Source organism: Macaca mulatta, chromosome 15 (genome assembly GCF_049350105.2).
Source record: "Macaca mulatta isolate MMU2019108-1 chromosome 15, T2T-MMU8v2.0, whole genome shotgun sequence".
Classification (NCBI taxonomy): Eukaryota; Metazoa; Chordata; class Mammalia; order Primates; family Cercopithecidae; genus Macaca; species Macaca mulatta.
Genome location: NC_133420.1, coordinates 96,726,159 through 96,741,693, shown reverse-complemented (window position 1 = coordinate 96,741,693; position 15,535 = coordinate 96,726,159). Strand labels below are relative to the sequence as shown.

Here is a 15,535-nt window from a genome sequence, read left to right as displayed (position 1 = left end):
TACAACTGTGTGTCCATTGTGTTTGCATATCCAGCATTTGCACAGTGCCTTAATCACGAAAAGGGACTTTTTTTAAGTGATGTTTTGAAGGATGAAGAAGACCCTTTTTTTGAGTGGAAGTCAGGCTCCCTTTAAATATGACCGAATACAGTTGAGCAGGGTTGCGAGGCCCTAAAGCATCTTCCTACTACTCCTGGAATTCAAGGTAGAATTCTTGAAACATCCCTATTCTTTAAGAGAAAGGGATGAGACAAAAAGGAAAGAGAGAGAATCTGAAGCTGACTTAAAGATCTGACTGGACTTCAGAGCAGTGTCCCAGGGAGAAACCATTTGGAAAAAAAAAATGTGATCATGTGAATGGACAAGAAGGAGATGGCTTTAGATCTTATATGCTCTAAACAAAGAGTTATGCTGAGAGGGAAACTGACTTGTCATGAAGTCAGCTTTGCTCTGTTGCTATTTGTCATCCCTGCTAATGGTGAGTTTACCTAGAGCAGAGGCTACCGTCTGAACCACGAAGCTGAAGACACAGGCATCTGTATTCTAAAGCTAATTCAGTTGATTTCATCTCAGCACACATACATTGAGCACTTCCTAAGAGCAAGGTTGACTGACATTTTTATTAGCAATAATCGCTGCCTTCTTCTGATTCTTTAGAGATTTAAGACCACATAATCGTCCTCTACGTCACAGGGTCAAGGGAGTGGGGGGAGGAAATGGGCTAAGAGGTTCTAAATCCCTCCTAACACTTGCTTCTTCCCAATCAGCAAGATTAGAGCAGTCAACAGCTGACTGCGTTCAGACCCTGCAGGCTGGGCTGGCCTGTCCAGGACCTGAGGAGGGGCAGCTCCGGTGGCAATGTCTGGGCCCCTAGGTGTGCTGGTCCAGGCTGGCCTCTCTAAGACAGTGCAGGCCACGTGATCCATCCTCCTAGAGGCAGTGAGCAGGTTAGGGCCCCTACGACAGCCAGGAGGAAAAAGCAAGGAGTCCACTTTCCGCAGCCATGCTGAAACAGAGCGAGAGGAGACGGTCCTGGAGCTACAAGCCCTGGAACACCACGGAGAATGAGGGCAGCCAACCCCGCAGGAGCATTTGCTCCCTGGGGGCCCGTTCTGGCTCCCAGGCCAGCATCCAAGGCTGGATAGAGGGCAACTATAACTACTACATCGAGGAAGACGAAGATGGGGAGGAGGAAGACCAGTGTAAGGATGACCTGGCAGAGGAGGACCAGCGGGCAGAGGAGCTCACCACCGCCAAGCCTGAAGGCCCCAGCGACCTTCCGGCCCTGTTGTCCACGCTGAATGTGAATGTGGGCGGCCACAGCTACCAACTGGACTACTGCGAGCTGGTCAGCTTCCCCAAGACGCGCCTAGGTCGTCTGGCCACCTCCACCAGCCGCAGCCGCCAGCTAAGTCTGTGCGACGACTACGAGGAGGAGACGGACGAATACTTCTTCGACCGCGACCCTGCCGTCTTCCAGCTGGTCTACAATTTCTACTTGTCCGGGGTGCTGCTGGTGCTCGACGAGCTGTGTCCACGCTGCTTCCTGGAGGAGCTGGGCTACTGGGGTGTGCGGCTCAAGTACACGCCGCGCTGCTGCCGCATTTGCTTCGAGGAGCGGCGCGACGAGCTGAGCGAACAGCTCAAGATCCAGCGCGAGTTGCGCGCCCAGGCGCAGGTGGAGGAGGCAGAGGAGCTCTTCCGCGACATGCGCTTCTACGGGCCGCAGCGGCGCCGCCTCTGGAACCTCATGGAGAAGCCATTCTCCTCGGTGGCCGCCAAGGCCATCGGGGTGGCCTCCAGCATCTTCGTGCTCGTCTCCGTGGTAGCGCTGGTGCTCAACACCGTCGAGGAGATGCAGCAGCACTCGGAGCAGGACGAGGGCGGCCCAGACCTGCGGTCCATCCTGGAGCACGTGGAGATGCTGTGCATAGGCTTCTTCACACTGGAGTACCTGCTGCGCCTCGCCTCCACACCCGACCTGAGGCGCTTCGCGCGCAGCGCCCTCAACCTGGTGGACCTGGTGGCCATCCTGCCGCTCTACCTTCAGCTGCTGCTCGAGTGCTTCACCGGCGAGAACCACCAACGCGGCCAGACGGTGGGCAGCGTGGGTAAGGTGGGTCAGGTGTTGCGCGTCATGCGCCTCATGCGCATCTTCCGCATCCTGAAGCTGGCGCGCCACTCCACCGGACTGCGCGCCTTCGGCTTCACGCTGCGCCAGTGCTACCAGCAGGTGGGCTGCCTGCTGCTCTTCATCGCCATGGGCATCTTCACTTTCTCCGCAGCCGTCTACTCTGTGGAGCACGATGTGCCCAGCACCAACTTCACCACCATCCCCCACTCCTGGTGGTGGGCCGCGGTGAGTACCTTGGCTCTGGGCTTTCCCATCCAGCGAGCTGCTCCTCCCTTCCCTGGTTGTCAGCCACCAGGCTCTGGCTTCTGATCCTCTTCTTCCTCCTCACCCCCAATTGCTGCATACAGTTAACAAAACGGCAGTGGATGTCAAAGTGTTGGAAAGACAATCTCAGAGTTTCAGTAAGTAACTGAATTTGACTTAGTCGTAGAAATCTCCAAATCTACATTTAGTCTTTAAACCTTTGAAAGACAGATTTTAAGAAGATTCGTCATTGTTACTGTTATTTTCCATTTATTGAACATCCACTGTCCTAAATGGTTTACAAAGCTTACCTCATTTTGGCATCACAGCCTTGTGAGATGGTTATGACCACCATTTTTGTTTAAGGGGACAAGCAGAAATGGCTTCAGTTTTTGAAAGAAACTGTAGACTTATGCAGAGAAGGAGGTGAGACTTGGCTGAACCATGTCGATCCTAACTGAAACCCCACCACCTCTGGTTCCAGTTAAATCTGAGTGTGGAAAGAAGCATCTCAAACTGAAACTTGCTCTACCTTCCCTAAAGTTCTTTCAGGACCCAGTATTATTGCCCCATCTTACAGTTAGTGAAATTGAAGTACAGAGAGTTTGAGTGTGGACACACAACTAGAGGTGGCAAAGCCAGAACTGAAACTCAGGCCTGTCCAACCGCAAAATCCATGCCTTTCCCACACCCAAGCACTGTCTCTTTCAAGTTTTAGTTCTTTTGCATGCATTGCTGAATTTGTACAGTTAGTATAATAGTTATTTTTTGTCATTGTTTTCTTTGGCTTTTGCCTTTTTATAACTTGTCCTATTTACTCAAATATCTGTATTTTGAGCTACGGCAGCTGAATCCCTGGAAATAAATGTTAATCAGGTCTTCTGAGATCAATGAATAAGTTGGCATATATGAAGGAAAGAATTGAATGTATAGTTTCCTTTTTAAAAGTAGATTGTAATACCTTTAAAGACATTAAGCAAATATAGCCAGTTTTCCTGTGTCAGAAGGTAGATATTTTCAATATTAACATTGTATATGTCATAACCCACAGTCTGGTATGCACTTCTGAGACACACAAGCCCAAGGCCACTGACAGTGCAATGTAGCTTGACATAAGATTTAGAAAACCTGATTCTAGGCCTGGCGCGGTGGCTCACACCTGTAATCCCAGCACTTTGGGAGGCCGAGGGGGGCGGATCACCCCATCAAGAGTTCCAGACCAGCCTGACCAACATGGAGAAACCCCATCTCTACTAAAAATACAAAAAAATTAGCCGGGTGTAGTGGGGCATGGCTGTAATCCTAGCTACTTCGGAGGCTGAGGCAGGAGAATCGCTTGAACCTGGGAGGTGGAGGTTGCAGTGAGCTGAGATTGCGCCATTGCACTCCAGCCTGGGCAACAGGAGCGAAACTCCGTCTTAAAACACATACACACACACACACACACACACATGGAAAACCTGATTCTAGTCCCAGATCTGCCAATAATTAACCATGACCCTGAATAATTAACTGTGAAACCTCAATCCCTCACTTGCTGTTCTGCTTTCTCACCTCTAAAAGGGGAGGTTGGAAATGTAAAAGTATGCAGTTCAGTGAGTCTTCCTTCCCTTGAAAGCAGGGAGCTCATATGTATAGAGGATATGTGAGCTTTCTTCAGTGGCAGGATGACACGAGGCTCTTCTGAATGAGCTAGCCAAATTCTGCTTCTCTGATCATATTCCAAGTGATGAAAGGTCATCCCCATAGTAGATAAACCATGTGTACAGATGAGGCTCATGGTCGATGATTTGTCCCCAGCAAATGACATTTACTTTGGAGGTGACTAAAGCAGGAAAGCAGAAGAGTAAATCCACACGCTGATGATATGATACAGCACCTGAGAGTCAAATTTCTATTCATCTAAACATCTTTACAGGCTAGTGCATGTAGGCACTGGACCTAGTACCCTCTCTGATACTGCAGTTGTAACCCACAAAAGGTTTTTCAACCTTTTGTATATTAACAAATACTTTGATAAAAGTTACGTTACTTTCAAAGGGATATGGCTAGAGAAAAAATTTTAATTAAAATAAAATAAAGAATAATGTTACTCACGTTGTATTTTTACCAGTAAATTTTCTTTGAACTGAATACCGATTGATCTCACTTAAATTTCTGATCTGTTTAATGTACAATGAAGTCTAAACCTTTCGAATTATCCCTTACGTTAAGTGGCATTATTTAACTCAAAATCAATGTTTTTTATAAGTTTTACAAAAATTGAATCACCAGTTTTTATCAATAATAAATGTTACCAACTATTGCTCTTATCTGTATGAATTTCCTTTTGAAGCTATTATCTCTATCAGCCACTATTTTCACAGGCCAAATTCTGCACTTTCCAACCATCCCATTTATGAACCTTACCATTTACCAATGGTCTTTGTTCATTTTATTCTGAAAATTATTTATACCAGTAAAATTTGTTATACATTAGATAAAAGACTGATCATTTGTATTTATTTCCAAACTAATCTATGAAAAACAATGGGAGCAATTGCCCTTGAATATTCTAAGACCACTCTGTTCCCCAGGACTGCTATGTTATTAATCCAGTTCTTCTCTACACTTATAACTATACTGCATAATACAGACTAAAGGTTCATATTCTCAGTAGAGCAAAGAGAAAAGAACACTTTGAAATGATGTGGACAAAATGTCTTGTTTCCAATATGTAGATGCAAAGTGAAAAGAAACAAAATACTAGGACCAATTTGTCATGTAACCCACAAAAATTCACCTCATTCATTCATTGAACAATAAGTTTTTGAGCACCTCCAATGTGCCCAGTAGTATTCTAAACACTAGGGATACAGGGTAGGAGAAGAAAAAACAATGAAGTTTTTTTTCTCTTGCGGAGCTTACATTCTAATGGAGAATGACAGATAATAAATAATTTCAGGTATTGGTATAGCTTGTGTGGGATAACAGGATTGAGAGTGGTTAAGGCGGTAGTCTGTCTTTAGTGGGATAGTCAGAGAAGCCCTATTGGAGAAGATGACATTGAGATAAAGTTTGAAAGATGAAAAGAGACTCATCCAAATGCACCTGACTAAACAGATATGACAATCTGAGAAGACAATTCCTAAAAGTAATTGATCTAGTGGTTTCTAAGCATTTTATTGATCATGCATCTTATTTTTAAAAATTTGGGACACATACCCATGATAAATGTGCATTTATTTATAAACAAATTAGAAGTTATTTATTGCTATAATAACGAGGCATCACAAACCATCCTGAAACTCAATGGCTTAAAACATCAAGCATTTATTTAGCTCATGAATGTAAAAGTCAGCATTTACTTTGATTTCAACTAGAAGGTTCTTCTCTTTCATGAGGCTATCGTTACTCATTCACATGCCTGATGGTCAGCTGGCATGAAGAGAGAGACTAGTCCACTAGCAGACCTCTGCATTCCTCTAGCAGACCCCAGCAGCCACAAGTCCATGGCTGTGGCAAAGAATAAGGGAGAGAATGCAAGCCCCATCACGCAAACACTTCATAAGCTTCTGTTCATGGCATTTGCTCAGTCCATTGGCCAGAGTAAGTCACATGGCCAAGCTGCAAGTCAAAGAGCAGGGCAGCTTAGCCCACCCACTATAGGAAGGCACTGCAAAGTTATATGGCAAACAGCTTGGATACAGAAAGATGTAAAGAATTAGTTCCAATAATGCAATCTTTCTCCTGCAGTAATATATAACTGCTCAAATATATTATACATATCAGAAAACATATACTCACAAATTGAAACTTTAAAGATGAGATAAAGAAAAATAGAACTGGCATTTTATTTCACCATTCTGGGGCTGTATCCTTTGTGAAATATTCATCCCACATTACAGAGAGTTTCTCTTATCCATTGTTTTATGTATTTTTCGTACTTTCAGACAACGCCAAATCTGACTTGCTTTTAATAACCTTTCTTCTCTCTGTGCCAAGGATCCTGCAAAACTTTCTCTGTAACTCAAATCAGGGATTTAAGAAAAATACAGTAATTTTCATTATTGTGAATTCTCCTGCAGCTGCAAAACAAATCCCTCCTGGACACTTATGTCTACAAATGTTCATGTATCAGGATGTAAGATAGACCTGTCTTTTTCATCTGTCAAATGGAAGTTATTTGCGAGCACTAATGTAATAGGAAACATATGTAAACTGCTAGCCTGTAGTAAGTCTGCAATAAATAGAAGCTACCATACCTGACTAGTTGATAGTCTTTATCACATGGAAGCAATAACCTTTGCTTCCACATTCATTTGGGAAGAAAATAAAACAGAAATGATTCTTTTTCTACTGAGGAAAAGAAAGAGCCTATAAAACATACAAAAAGGTCAGCTGTTCCCTCACGGGAGAACTTCTGAGAGTCCAGATAAACAGGCCCACGCCTAAAGCAGCTCCAGCCATCTTGGGGCTCTCTGGATCGCCTGGGGGTAGGAAATGCAAGGCACAGCTAAACAAGAACAATGGGCTCTATGATGAAGCTGTAATCATTGGCCTCCTCTGTGGGTATGGTTTTTTCTTTTTCTTTTTTTTTTAGCCTCAACATATTACCACATTTTTTTTTCTTTTTTTTTGCGGGGGAGGGGGGGTGGTGAGGGGTGTGGTAGGGGGCGGGTATGTTTTTAAGTAGAAAAGAATAAGTAAGATTTTGAATGAACCATTTTCCTTCTGAGTTTTCCAGGGCAAGTTAAAGCTGTAGAAACCAAATAGGAAACTATGGCATGAACTCATTCCTTCAAAAACTAACTTCTCAAAAAGAAAATTTATCTCTAGTTGAGGCACCAGATAATTTTGTCCCAGAGACCTTGTTCCCATCTTTGTTTTCCTAAAGTATGCTTTCATTACCTTGCCAATAGGTGGCACTTACAAGATCACTGAAATTGTTTTATTTTTGTTCATTGATTGCTTTGAGGAAACCCATCTGAAAAATAAATTAGGTTGCAGTCAGGAAAACGGATACCAAGGTGAATATTTCAAACAGGGAATTTAATACAGGGAAATAGACAGTTGTTAGAAGACTAGAAGAAAAAAAAAAAAAAGACTGGAAAAGCAGAAAGAGAAAACTGAGATAATCCAGAGATTGGTAACTGCAGGGAATAGCTATTGGCCCTAGAACTGGGAGAATAAATGGGAAAAGGTATTGCTACCAGAAGCTGAGTCCAGAGGAAGGGCCTCTGTGTAGCTGTTGCAGGGACTCCTAAATTGGCACAATGAGGCTGATGCCAGGAATGCCAAAAAATGCCTGAACCATAGCTATTGGCTGCAATTGGAGGAATGACAGCAGAAACCAGAGGCAGGATTAGAGACCCTTAAGTCCTCGTACCATCTTCCAGTCTCTTATAGGCAGAATATAATTAGAAGACAGTGGGCAAGAGAATCTGGGAAATGTAGTTTGCAGACTCCCAGTTCTGGAATTGTAGAATAAAATACAGAAGGGTATCAGGCTTGGGACTAAGAGACAACATATAAATATCTGGCACAGAAAGTAGTAGAGTTCTAGCTCCTTCAGAAATAGCACAGGAGCTATAGACAGGGTAAAGGCTCTTATTAGGCATTGTTACTACTTTTGATCTTATGGAGTCCCAATTTTGGAGTGGTCTCCTTTTATGTGTTTAAAGTATGTTCCTTATGTTAGCCAATATGACATGAGTGGAACATGACAGAATTGTTGAGGGCAGGGAGAAATGCAAGGAAGCTGAGGATGTGGAGAGCATCATTATTGTGCACCTTTCTGTGGATAGATTAATAGATCTCAAACTTACATTTGTGGTTTTGCTTTAGCTGTGCACACCTACCCCTTACTGTACCATTTACAAACATGTCAGAACTGTAATATACAGATGAGGGTGGTTGTTCTCTTGAAGGTAGTCACCCATGGCCTTGTTCTAACAGTGCTTCCACTGATCAAGACATTCTTTGAATTCCATGAGGAATTACCTTCAGAGTTTGTGACACATCCACTTGCTTCTTTGTAATGTTGCTAAATCTTTATCTTTTTAAGGCTAGATTCAATATTTTAAAATAGTTAAGACACTTTATCGTTTAAGATTCACACTTAGAGTAAACCATCAAGGTGAATATGACTGCTTGCTGCCACTGAATCCACTGTGCAGATTATAATTCAAAAGGGGAATTCCAAACATACTTGTAACAATAGCATGAGTAAGCACAGCCTTTGAAGCTGAATCCTTTGAAGGACAACATGTATTGAGGCTTATAATAATTTTATCCAAAAAAGGTCCATCTTCACCACCTCTAATTCCTTTGGAAAACAGAGTGTTATTTTGAAAAATAAGTTTTATTCCCTAGGATCATAAATTCCTGAATGCATGTACTAGTGGGTGCCAAGATTTATTCTATTCCTTGTTCATTATGAGGGAAACAAACTTGCCTTGTTAAATGAGAAATCCAAGTATTCTGAAGTTTTAGAGAAAAATTTGATGCTTATCCTCATAATATTTGGCAGGCCAGGATTTGCTGTTAAGTGAGTAAACTGCCAGGGGAAGGTCACGTTCTGGCTTTGGGACCCAAAGCTAAGGACAATATGTACGTTTACAGCAGAATGGTTAGGTTTCCAGTTTGCAGAGAGTTGCTGAGCTAGCCAGGTTTCTTCAGGATATTAAGATGGATCGTGGAAATTTTGGTCACATTTCCAAACCCAACTCCTGCTAATGTGACAACTCATTCTGTGAGGTCACTTGGGTCAGTCTGGGGCCTTCAGCTTTTAATTCCCATCTAGGGAGAAACGGCTTGGCCTATGGAATGTGGAGAAAATGTTCCCCAAAGCCAAGGAATCCTGAGTTCCTCCTGGAGCCAAGGGGCAAGAAACAGATCACTTGTTGAGTCAAATTATTCACAAAATAGACAACACATAAATTAACTGTACATTTTGAACAAATTATTGGGGACCGGTCACACATATACTCCTAGCAGAAGAGATCTTTGCTCTAAAAATAGAGATTGAAGATATACAAAAATATTTGGACCATATTATGCACATCAAATATTTATTCTTTACGCCAATTCTCTTTGCTTTTGACTTTTCACTCAAAGTTCAGCCAAAAAAAGAAAAAAAAAGAAGTTTGGCTTAAGGGTAAAGCAAAGCCAGTGTGCAGAATGTTCAAAAGTTGAAAATAAGCAGTTTGTCTTAATTATTTTCTTCCTCCGTGTCTTCCTGCCCTCTCCCATCCCTGCCATCCTGAACCCTTAAGTGACTTGTTTCCTCCAAGGCCTCTGCATTGGACTTCTGTGGATGTCTCATGTTCTAAACCAGGGGTCCCCAATCTTGGGACTGTGGACTGGCACTTGTCTGTGGCCTGTTAAGAACCTGGCCACACAGCAGGAGATGAGTGGAGGGCCATCAATCATTATCGCCTGAGTTCTGCCTCCAGTCAGATCAGCCACAGCATTAGGAGTGGGAACCCTATTGTGAACTGCACATGCGAGGGATCTAGGTTGCTTGCTCTTTATGAGAATCTAATACCTGACAACCTGCGATGGAACAGTTTCATCCCAAAACCATCCCCTCCCCCAACCCCGTCCATGGGAAAAATTGTCTTCCACAAAACCAGTCCCTGGTGCCAAAAAGGTTGGGGACCGCTGTTCTAAACTATCTCTTCCTGCCATTCACTCCTAAATCCAAACTCCCTTTAGGCCTCCTCCAGGGAAAGTTGACTAAACTTTCATCCACACGTGTGAGTGATGGTGTTAGTGACAAATGAAAGTTACTGTTCAACTCACACACCCGGAGAGAGATTGGCCTAGGGTTCTTTTACTTTTGGGGTGGTCAATGACAAGAAACACACACCCACTCAGGCAACCAAGAGGACTTTGAGATTAACGGACAATCTCACTTTATCACTGCCTCACATCACCCCTTGGTCCAGAAGTTGGGAAAAGGAGATTCTCTACTGGAACCAGAGGGCAGAGTCAGGGAGGAGCTTGTTTCCACAGCCTGTGGGTCTGATAAGCATAGCATGTATAGAGTTTCTGGTATAGAGTGTACTCAATAAATGTTGGTCTTTGCCTCTCCTCAGTGGGGGCCAGCTTCAGGATGGGGGACCCTGGGATGATATATATACTAATATTATTGCTTACACACCCCTATGCCAGGCACTCCTTCAATTCCTATAACAACTGTGTGAGGTAGATGCCACACAGGTCAAAAGTAGAAACTGAGGCCAAGAGAAGTTAGGTGATCTGCCCAACTTATTCAGCGGGGAAGTGGATTCAGACCCACAAGTCCAGTGTAGTCCCTGTTTCCTTCAGCTTGTCTACACCATATTACCTCTCTTGGATGCTTGCTTGTATTCTGACCCTGCAAAAAAGGCTGCACGACCTCTCACCAGAGACAGGGCATTGAGTGACAGGAGGTGCATCATCAGCCCCAGAAAGGAGGGATGCCCTTCCTTTCTTCATGGGCTGGATGGAACTGTGGTTCTTATCAGTGCCCCCAGTTTTGTCCAGCTGGCTCACTTCTCCATTTCATTCTAATCAATCAACTGCACTATTCTAGGTTCGAACTAACCCTTACATCATCAAAACAAAAATATTTACACTACTAAGCTAACGGCCACCTCAGCATGGATCCACAAGATGAGCATATGCTTTACTGCCGTCTGCTGGAAAATTATGGCAACAACTACCCAAGTACACAAAGCAAAGAGTGCCCCCTGGAGTTGTGCAATGCAAAAATGTTTACAACTGTGAGCAACAGCTCCGCTTAAAAGGCTTCTAGTAATTTAGCCAATACTCTGGGGATCAGAGGGAGTACATGAGGCATAAAAAACAGTCCCCAAGGAATTTTCCCAGGGTTTTCTCTGGTAACTGATAACTAGTCCCATGGGTATCTGCATTTTAAAACAGAAGCTTGTTAACCTAAATAAATCTCCAATTAGTGGGATTTAAATCAGTATGACAAGAGTAATGGGAAGTATTTCATGCAGGGGTGAACATATTTTTGGTGAGCCATGTCTTACAAAAGTCCCTTTACAAAATAATGAGAGTGTTTCTCCAGACATCTGCAATTAAAGCACCTTCATATGAAGTCTCTCATTTGAACTACAGAACAACTCTGGGAAGTGTTATAATTGTCTTCATTTTAAAGATGAGAGGAAGACAATGGAGGAGTTTCATGCCTTTTGTATGCCTGGTACTGTGTTCAGTGCATTATATTCATTTTCTTATTTAGCCAGCACAAGAATCCTGAGAGTTAGATGGTTGTCTCCTGTTTTAAATGGAAACAAAAAGAGAGGGAGAGAGAGAGACACAGTGAGTCTGAAGGTTTTGCCCGAGGTCACTTAGCTGGAAAGGGTCAGAGTCAGGACTTAAACCCAGGTCTGACTGTTCTAAGCCCAAGATTTTTCCAATACATATGGTGTACAGGCAAACCCAGGGACCCCCTGTCCTGAAGCTGGTCCCAGCTGAGTTAGGGAGGCAAAGATCATTTACTGAGCACATTCTACACCAGGAATTTAACATACTATTTTAAATGCTCTTTACAACAACCCTTTCAAATAGGCATTACCTCCTCCCGTATCTTACATTCAAACATGCATGAATTGTAGTCATGATTTCAGCCAAAGTCTTTCAGCTCCATCCATAGCTTCTGTTTTTTCATGACACAGGTCCTACAGGGAGTCTTCCTGGTACCTCCTAAAGCAGGCTCCATGGGAAGCCATTACACTTCCCATGTGCACCCACAGGGAGGACACTTCTCTGCCTGCTCCTCTCCCTTTCTTCTCCTCCCCGATCCTAGTGCTAACAATTCCATCCTGCTTTCCTTCCTCTACAGGTGAGCATCTCCACTGTGGGCTATGGAGACATGTACCCAGAGACCCACCTGGGCAGGTTTTTTGCCTTCCTCTGCATTGCTTTCGGGATCATTCTCAACGGGATGCCCATTTCCATCCTCTACAACAAGTTTTCTGATTACTACAGCAAGCTGAAGGCTTATGAGTATACCGCCATACGTAGGGAGAGAGGAGAGGTGAACTTCATGCAGAGAGCCAGAAAGAAGATAGCTGAGTGTTTGGTTGGAAGCAACCCACAGCCCACCCCAAGACAAGAGAATTAATATTTTATAGGACATGTGGCTGGTAGATTCCATGAACTTCAAGGCTTCATTGCTCTCTTTTTAAAAAATAATTACGATTGACAGCAAAAGGAAATGTGAAGCAGACATACATAAAGGCCATTTAGTTCACAAAGTTCTGCCTCTAGAAATGCTCATTTTGGCCCAAACTCAGTATGTCTCACAGTTCTCTTTCCCTGTGTTGTGTGAAACATCTGACCTTCTCAATGACATTGATATTGAAAACTTGAGAGGAGCAATAGCTTAGATTTCTCTTGTAGCTTTTCATGGCATCTAGCTCAATAAACATATTTGGACTTGAGTTGACTTGAGAAATTTTTTTTACTTTAATTATTATTATTATTTTTTTAAAATTCTTAACTTTCCAGAGAAAGGGAGTGTTACAGCAGGAATTATACAAGCTTTGGAGTTAGACCAACCTTAGAATCCCAGAGCTACCAGCTGTATGGTTTAGGGCAAGTGCCTCTAACACTCTAAGCCTCAGTTTCTTCAACTGTAAAATGTAGGTAATACTTACCTTGCCAGCCTGAGCAACATAGTGAGACCCTGCCTCTACAAAAACTTACTAAAAATTATCTGGCTGTGCTGGCCCACACCTGTAGTCCCAGCTACTTGGAAGACTGAGGTGAGATCACTTGAGCCCAGGAGTTTGAGGTTAGAGTAAGCTATAATCACATCACTGCACTCCAGCCTGGATGACAGAGTAAGACCCTGTCTCAAACAAACAAACAGACAAATAAATAAATAAATAAAATCACCTACCTTGTAAATGAGTCTGGGGATAATAGATGTGTGTAAATGCTCAATAAACGATAGCTATTAAAATGGTTTAAGTGGATGTTATCTAATGAAATCTCTAGACCATTGGTTCTCAAAGGCAAATTCATTCCCCAGAAGCTATCTGATGTCTAGAGATGGTTTTGATTGCCAATACTGTGAGGGGCAATAAGGGGGACTTTTGGCATCTAGGAAGTAGGGGCTGAGGATGTTGCTAAACATCCTACAAGGCAAAGGACAGCCCCCATAACAAAGAATTATCTGACCTAAAATGTCAGTAATGTCAAACTGGAGAAACTCTTGTCTAGATTTAATATGGGAGCCCCCAGACTGGACTTGTGAAACATGCCTAAATGTACTAATCCTCCTCCTTTAAAAGGAACCCCCATATTGTCCTCATCAACTCAGGCCTCCTTTTTCTCTCTCTTTCCCATGAAAGGAAGAAAAAAAAATATCCTACCTTCTGAACAACTGCTGTGGGCAAAAGTGTAGCCCTCCACTGCCACTGCTGGTGGATTAGAGAACCAGTGCCCACAGGAAATTGGTCCTTACTCTCCCTGTAACCTTTTCCTCTTAATTTCTTTCTCCTTCCTTAGGACTACTGGAAATGGAAGTGTTGAGAATTAAAGGCTCCTTGGAACTGAGCACACAAAGATTGCCCTGTAACTGGAGCTTGCCATGCAGACCTTCAAATTTGTCTCAGGGCATGGCTGGACCTATACTTGTGTCATAAGTATAAATTGCTGATTCAAGCAACAGAGAGAAAAAAAAAATAAGAATAGTTGCTTACAATGACAGGCAATTTGGGCTTTATACGTAGCATATTACTTTAATATATCCCTAAATAAGGTATTGGATTACTTTTTAATTTAGGAAGAAATGGAAGCCTGGAGAAGTTAAGTAATTCCACTACGTTCACACAGCCAGTAAACAGTGGGACTGGGGTTCAAGCCCAGGTCTGTCTGATCCCCAAGGCTCTTGATGGAGGGCTAAACTTGTGTCCTCAGCATCACCTGGAGGGCTTGTTAAAGCCGAGCACACTGGGCCCTGTCCCTGGGGTATGAATCAGTAGGCTTGGGATGGAGCTCAAGGATTTGCATTTCTGACAAGTTCCAGGTGATGCTGATGCTGCTTGTGCAAGGGAACACATGTTGAGAGCCAGGGGTCTAAATCACTTTGCTCTGCCCTCCCATAAGCAGCTATGATTACGAAAGTAGGCTATGGCTGGCAAACTCGATTTAGATTCCCCTCCCCCTTACTCCCAAATGTTCTTATCATCAGCAATGACCTGGCCTCTGAAGGCTGAACAGAAGCCCTACTGTCCTAAGGTTGCCAGATAAAATACAGGATGGCTAGGGTGTCTTAATCTGTTTGTGCTGCTGTAACAGAATACTACAGGCTGGGTAATTTACAAAGACGACACACTTATTGCTCACAGTTCTGGTGTCTGGGAAGCCCAAAATCAAGGCATGTGCAGGTTCGGTTGTCTGATGAGAGCTGCTTTCTGTTTCCAAGATGGTTCCCTATTGCTGCATCCTCCTGAGGGGAGGAGGACTACTCCATCCTCACGTGGTAGAAGAGGAAGTATACCAAACACTACATGAATCCCTTTTTATAAGGCCCTTACGTCCTTTCAGGAGGGAGGATCTCTCATGGCTTAATCAACTCTTAAAGGACCCACCTCTGAAAAGTATCACATTGGTAACAGCTGAATTTTGGAGGAGATACATCCCAACCGTGGCACCAGTTACATTTCAAGATAAATAATTTTTAGTAGAAGCATTTTCCAAATATTGCATGGTGTATACTCTTACTAAAAAACTATTTATTTAAAATTCAAATTTAAGGTGTCCTGTACTTTCATTTGCAAAATCTGGCGATCCTGTACTATTGCTTTTGAGAGATAGTTTTCTCTTATGGATGAAAATTACCCCCAAGTCCTAAAAACCCCACCCAAACAACAGGCCTCTTAGCCAAGGAAGACTTCTCTCACCTCTTGCCAAATATAAAAGAGAGAAATTTCTAATTAGTTTATTTGCCAGACACAATCATGCAAACAAAGTTACAGCGTGTAAGAAGTCTGGAGCACAGCTTATATAACCACCTGACACCCTCACTGCAGCAGCCGCCTCTTCCTGTCCACCTCCAGCCTTCCTGCTCCTTCTGTGGTCTCCAAGGGGAGGGGTTTACTGATGAAATGCATCTGCTGGGGCTGTTAGGAAGGGCCAATGTCCATCACCCCC

General features: G+C 43.3%; 1 protein-coding gene across 1 annotated transcript; it reads left to right on the top strand.

Moving 5' to 3' along the window:
* The first annotated feature begins 484 nt into the window (after positions 1-484).
* Positions 485-14,828, top strand: KCNV2 (potassium voltage-gated channel modifier subfamily V member 2). Its single transcript, XM_001086960.5, has 2 exons — positions 485-2,359; positions 12,216-14,828. The coding sequence occupies exons 1-2, from the start codon at positions 1,004-1,006 to the stop codon at positions 12,495-12,497; spliced, it is 1,638 nt and encodes a 545-aa protein (XP_001086960.2). The 5' UTR covers positions 485-1,003; the 3' UTR covers positions 12,498-14,828.
* Positions 14,829-15,535: the final 707 nt, after the last annotated feature.

Excerpts from the sequence above, each read along its gene's own strand:
- KCNV2 (XM_001086960.5), top strand. The coding sequence starts at position 1,004 with ATGCTGAAACAGAGCGAGAGGAGACGGTCCTGGAGCTACAAGCCCTGG. Across the intron at positions 2,360-12,215 it reads ACTCCTGGTGGTGGGCCGCG|GTGAGCATCTCCACTGTGGG; the intron begins GTGAGTACCTTG and ends CTTCCTCTACAG.